This window comes from Lactuca sativa, chromosome 2 (genome assembly GCF_002870075.4).
Source record: "Lactuca sativa cultivar Salinas chromosome 2, Lsat_Salinas_v11, whole genome shotgun sequence".
NCBI lineage: Eukaryota > Viridiplantae > Streptophyta > Magnoliopsida > Asterales > Asteraceae > Lactuca > Lactuca sativa.
In genome coordinates, this window is record NC_056624.2 from 235,543,275 (window position 1) to 235,549,560 (window position 6,286).

Genomic DNA, 6,286 nt, shown 5'->3' on the forward strand with positions numbered 1-6,286 from the left:
GAAACATTATTTTCTTGGGTCTTCGATGCATCAGGACTTGCTTCGGGTGTCGGGGATGTTTCCTAGGCTTCGGGGGTGTAGGGTAAATTGAGAGATGAAGAGGGTGTGAAAGTGTTAAAATTTTAACAAAATTCAGAAGGTCTCGATTTCTATTTATAGTGGTCCGAGGGCTCGCATTACGTTGGGCGTAATTCTCCGGTACGTGGGGCGTACTGCCTCGCAAACCTCTTCGTTGGGCGTACGAACTGGATCAGCTCAGACGCGTCAAGGCTACTACACGTGGCACTCATGCGAAGGAGTAGGGAGGGTGACGGACTCCATATCATTTACACGAGTACGTTGGGCATACTACTTCGGACCAACCTTGAAGTTTGTGCCCAAAACTTCAAAATTTTGTATCTTTCGCATACGGGCTCCGTTTTTTACCTTCTTTATATGCACGTGTACGTGAAATTATGCTCTACAACTTTTGTTTAGAATCTGTCGACTAATTTTGAATTCATTTTTAACAGGCCGGGACAGGAAAAGTTCGTTAAAAATTCATAATTTCTTCATCTGACGTCCGTTTTCGTCGGTCTTTTTACCGTTGTACTACTATTGACAAGATCTTCGATTCTCGTTTGTGTTGTATCGGCTAAAAATCACTCGATCTTTATTTTGAGATTCTGGTTGTGTACTGCTATGCCGAATCTTAGAAAAATCATAACTTCCTCATACGAAGTCAGATTTGGACGTTATTTTTATGAAAATTCTCGATTTAATGAATACTACGACTTTCATTTAGATCACAAGGGCTAGAAAATTGTTTATCATAAAAAATTATTCTTTTTATGAAAATTCTCGGTTTAACAAATACTACGCCAAGATCTTTTGTAGCAAACTCATTGTTGATTTTATTAATGAACTGATTGATGAGCAACTGATCATTACCTATTAAGATGATATCATCTACATACACAAGTAAATATAACAAGTTGGATCCCATTTTGAAAACAAAGAGGGAGGTGTCAGCTCGACTGCAAACAAAACCAAGGTTAATTAAAACTGTGCTTAACCGTTGAAACCAAGCACGTGGTGCTTGTTTCAGACCATAAAGAGCCTTTTTTAATCAACAAACATGATGGGGGAAACCGTTGATCAAGGAAGCCCGGTGGTTGTTCCATGAACACCGTATTAGTAAGATGTCCATGCAAGAATGCATTTTTGACATCAAGTTGGTGTAGTGGCCATTTGTGAATCATAGCAAGAGATAATACAATACGAACTGTAGATGCTTTAACGACTGGGTTGAAGGTGTGAGAGTAATCTTGACCTGGAACTTGAGTAAAACCTTGAGCAACCAATCTTGCTTTTAGACGTTCCACGGTACCATCAGAATGAAACTTTGTCCGAAAAACCCATTTAGAACCTACTACATTAGAAGAAGCAGGACGAGGGACCAGCTCCCAAGTGTCATTAGCTTGTAAAGCAGACATTTCTTCTTCCTTAGCAAGAAGCCAGTGTGGGTTTTTAGCTGCTAACTTGAATCCTTTAGGCTCTTTTGTAGTAAACAATGCATGATGAAGTCCCTGATGAGCAAGATGAGACAAATCAGCAACATGTTTGGGTTTAAAAATACCAGCCCTAGCTCTTGTAATCATAGGGTGAGTGGAGGTAACAGATTGTTGTGTTGATGGTTGACCCGCTGGTAAAGAAGATGTTGGCGGTGAACGTGGAGAGGATGGAGGATCAACCACAGACGATTGAGATGATGGCGAAAGTAAGGTGGTGCATTTTTTTCGGAAGTGCACAAGTTGGGACAGATTGTACAAGAGCGTGGGGCATGCACCGGTGTAGATGCATTGGACATCACCGGTGACGTGATGATGGAAACAGCAGAATCGATCACAGGTTCATCAAAATTGGTGAATACTAAAGTAGCACAATTTGATGTAGAGGTGGTACCAGAAAAAGGAAAGACCCGTTCATCAAATTGGGCATGTCGAGCTGTGTAGATTTGATTTGTAGAAGGATCGAGACATCTATATCCTTTATATTGGGTGTTGTATCCAATACAAATGCAGGCAATGCTTCTTGCAGCTAGTTTGTGGGCCGAGTAGTGACGCAGATAAGGAAAAACTCGACATCCATAAGCACGAAAAATATCATAATTAGGAGGGATGCCAAATAAAACCTCAAATGGGCTTTTATTAGTTAATACTTTAGATGGAAGGCGATTGATAATATATGTTGCTGAAGAGAATGCATCCACCCAAAATGAAGCTGGAACATGAGCATTAAATAACATGCCAAGCCCGGTCTCGGTAATATGGCGATGCTTTCGTTCAGTCCGACCATTTTGTTGAGGCGTATAAGGACAAGAAATCCGATGATGAGAGCCATTGGCTGTAAGAATAGTATTGACATGATGATTTAGGAACTCAGTACCACCATCTGACTGAAATGTTTTGACCTTGCAAGAGATTTGAGTCTGCACAAAGGTTATAAAGGTGGACAAAGTAGTGGAAAAAGCTGATTTAGCTTTAAGGAGATAGAACCATATAAACCAGGAATAACCGTCAATAAAAATGACATAGTACTTGTACCCATCTTTGGAGACAATAGGGGCAGGTCCCCATAAGTCACAATGCACCAAATCCAAAACATGTGATGATCGTTTTAAATTTTGATCAAAAGGTAATTTTTTGCTTTTTGAAAGAGCACATGATGAACAAGTAATGGGTTTAGGTAAAATTGAACTAGTAGATAAATATCCAGATTTATTTAACAAAGAAATACGATCAAAAGCTACATGTCCTAGAATTGTAATTAGGTGAGAGAGAGAATGTAGTCTAGGTTTGGATTACAACTAGAGAGCCGCTGAGTTGTTGACATGTTTGTATAAAGTATATATAATGGCTATTGATTGGGTCATGTGGGGTTGATGGGCATATGTCTCAGTCGGTCTCTCCCACTCTCTTTTAACATCTTGGTACTGAAATTTATTATTATTGTCTCATTCAATTCAAATATTCAGTTCACACGGAAATTGGATACATATGTAATTGGGATTCGAAATAAAGAAGAAGTGTGGATTTGAAAATATGGTACTCGAATGTGAAATATGAAAAAGAAAAGAAAATATTTGACTTGTGATTTGTGGTTATTCTATTTGGTAAACTCCATGACCCAGGTATTGAGAGCACAACAGGCTTTGCGGAAACCACTGAAGCCTGCACCCTTGGCCAATGCCTCAAAATCTTTCTCGGTCCTCTCTTTGCCTCCCGGGTTGTGAGCCAACATGATGACGTCAATGTGAACCACGTTCTGCGTCGCAAGGCTCGTGTCAGGCGCTTCCGGAAGAATGCATTCGGCCACAATCACTTTCCCTTTCTCCGGGAGTGCTTTGTAGCAGTTGTTTAAGAATTTCAGGCAGTGAGCATCACTCCAATCGTGGCAGATCCACTGTACGTAATATAAATATATTACAGCATTAATTAATCATCCGACTAGGTCTTGTTATAATAATTTTAATAAGGAAAGAGTACTAGTGGAAAAGCCCACCTTCATGAAAATGGCATCTCCTTCTGGCACGCTTTCAAACATGTCCCCACCAACATGTTCAATACCTGCATACCTTTTCTAATTAATATAGTATATATTATCTTCAATTGGATTGATCATAATTAAATACATACATACCAGGAATACTGGTTGCATCTTGGATGACATGGGGCAAATCAAAATTGATACCCTTGACAGAAGGGTGTTTAGAGACGATCATGCTAAGGCTGGCACCGGTGCCGCCACCAACATCCACGAGGGTGGTCAGGCCATTGAACCCATCATACATGTCAAGGATCTTTTTCATGGTCATGGTGGAGTGATTAAACATACCGCTGTTGAAGACCTTGTTAAATCTAGCATCTTTCCCATGGTACTCAAAAGCTGTCATGCCATACGCCTTGTTGAATGGAATTCCACCATCCAACACCGCATCTTTCAAATGGTACCTAATTAAAATATTATAAGCAACCATTAATCATGTGGTCAACGTTATTTATTTTTTATTTTCTCATTAGGTTTAAAATTTAAATTAACATAGTCATTGACCAACCTCTTTGGTGGTGGTTGAAGCTGATTAGGTTTATGTCTTTCTCATATCATCACATCAACATATGTTTAATTAACATCAATTGCTATGTGTTAAAAGGTTTCCTAAATGACACTTGAACAACTACAAAGTTTACTATATGTCCGTATTTTCCAGCAAAAAAAATGATTCAATACAAGTGAGGCCGTTAATTATAAATATAAAAGAAAAAAAAAAATACTCTCTCCAATCAATATGATTTTTGCAAATGAGAACAGATTTATTTGCAATGCAACATTCCTCTAAAAATATGTGCTATTTTTCAGTTTGATGCCTATAATTAGCAATTGGTGTTACCCATGGTCTTGAAATAAATAAAACGTACTTTACTTTTTTTTTAGCAATCAGAAATGATAAAGGAATACGTTTCTTACCAGCTCTCCATAAGAATCTTATCCTGGTTCATAAGCAGGAGAGGCGCCATGGAAACACCATCTTCGTTCTTTACCAAAAATTTGCAGACCGGGGCCAGACCATAGAGGCGTTGAACAACACCATCGCCGGCTACATCCTTGAGGGTACAAGTGAGGACGGAGTAGCTAGCCAATAGGCGGCAGATCCTGTCCAGCATCACGGCTGCCTCCGGGTTTTCTACCTTGGGGAGCTGAGCCGCCAGCTCCGCAGGCGACACATAAGCACCTGGTCCGGCTTTGGCAATCGTCTCCAGCAAATCCAGCTCCACCGCCGATTTCAAGACCATCGGTAACACGGATGCGCTTGCCAGTTGCATCGCAAATAGGAATGCTTCTTCCTCCTGTTTTGCTTCCACGATTGAACCCATCTTCTTGTATCGTGTATCTGCTTAATTCAATGGATGCAAACAGGAAAGTAGAGGGTTGAGAGTTGGATTTGGGATGAGAATGCTGCTCGCCATTTGTCTATATATATTTGTTCTTTCACCAAACACATAGTGCTATGGACCCCACTGCCTTCTCGGTTTTACTACTTTTTGTTTTTCTCTTTTCTTTTGTATTCTCTTGCTATATTTTTCATTTTATATTTTGCATTTATCGTTGCTTTGAAATTAATTAATAAAATAAGGTTAGATGGTGGGCTTTAATCGATTAGGTGTTGAGGTTATGATTGATTTAATCGATTAGGTGTTGAGGTTATGATTGATGTTTGTTTGACACTTATAACGCAATATTGTATGTCCAATAATCAAATATCAATTAGAGTAAAATCCAGTTTTGATCCATGTTGTTTATTAAATTCTTAATTTTTGTCTTAATATTGAGTTTTATTATTGGTGTGGGGGGTTTCGGTAACGATGGTTGGTCCTTATTACCACTTACCGTCAAATAGATTTTAAGGGGGTGTTTGGATAGAAAAAAAAGAGATGGTTATTGCTTATTCTTAAAATAAGCTAACTTTGAGTGTTTGGATAAAATCCAGCTTATTAAGCTAAATAAGTTAATTTTAATAAGCATCTCTCCCCATGTTTATTGCTTATTGCTTATTCCCACCACAAATAAGCTAATAAACAATAAGCTAATAAGTTAATCCAAACACCTCCTAATTTAAATGGGTGTAAAATGATGAAAATACTGTTTTTTTGTTTTTTATTTTTTTTGATTTTGTATATTTTGTCATTATTTAAATTTAATGGGACTAAAATCTGAAAACTTTAAAGAAAAAGCATTAAAGGCCTAAAAGCTCTATCAATGTTTCACACTTTCTTCGTGTCACTGTTAAAGCTCCACGCTTCATCATCACCGTTTCATCCTCTAATCGTCATCCCTCATCTCCTCCAATAACCATGATAAAACTTCTATCGTTTTATCCTCCCATCGTTGTTGGTGTCCCAATCAACGCCCTTGTGTCTCTGCCACTCACTTCCATCGATCATCGCTTTCCTCTTGTGACTTAATAAGGTGTTTATGAAAAGAAAAAGAAATTATTCCTTATGGGTTCTTCTATTCTTCTTATGAAATCATTTCCTCATGTTTTAGGAGATAAAATCGAGGATTTGCTAAAAAACATCGCATAACTTTAGTTATCGTAATCAATATCAATCTTAATATAATTTCTACGATTTTTTACATGACCATTGATCCAAAACCTTTCGATGATCAAACAAGCTGATCATTTCAACTAGCCTTCCCATAAACTTTTGAAAAAAAATTGTTCCACAAGTAAACAAATATCAAACGT

General features: G+C 38.2%; 2 protein-coding genes across 2 annotated transcripts; both read right to left on the reverse strand.

Moving 5' to 3' along the window:
- Nucleotides 1–1,034: 1,034 nt before the first annotated feature.
- Nucleotides 1,035–1,640, reverse strand: LOC111920257 (uncharacterized mitochondrial protein AtMg00820-like). The gene has a single exon (XM_023915849.1). It carries the CDS (start codon nt 1,638–1,640, stop codon nt 1,035–1,037), a length of 606 nt encoding a protein of 201 aa, XP_023771617.1.
- A 1,332-nt stretch (nt 1,641–2,972) lies between these two features.
- Nucleotides 2,973–4,998, reverse strand: LOC111920419 (caffeic acid 3-O-methyltransferase). Its single transcript, XM_023916005.3, has 4 exons — nt 4,507–4,998; nt 3,682–3,992; nt 3,544–3,608; nt 2,973–3,444 (listed from the first exon to the last, which is right to left on the reverse strand). The coding sequence occupies exons 1-4, from the start codon at nt 4,911–4,913 to the stop codon at nt 3,148–3,150; spliced, it is 1,080 nt and encodes a 359-aa protein (XP_023771773.1). The 5' UTR covers nt 4,914–4,998; the 3' UTR covers nt 2,973–3,147.
- Between the last annotated feature and the right edge of the window lie 1,288 nt (nt 4,999–6,286).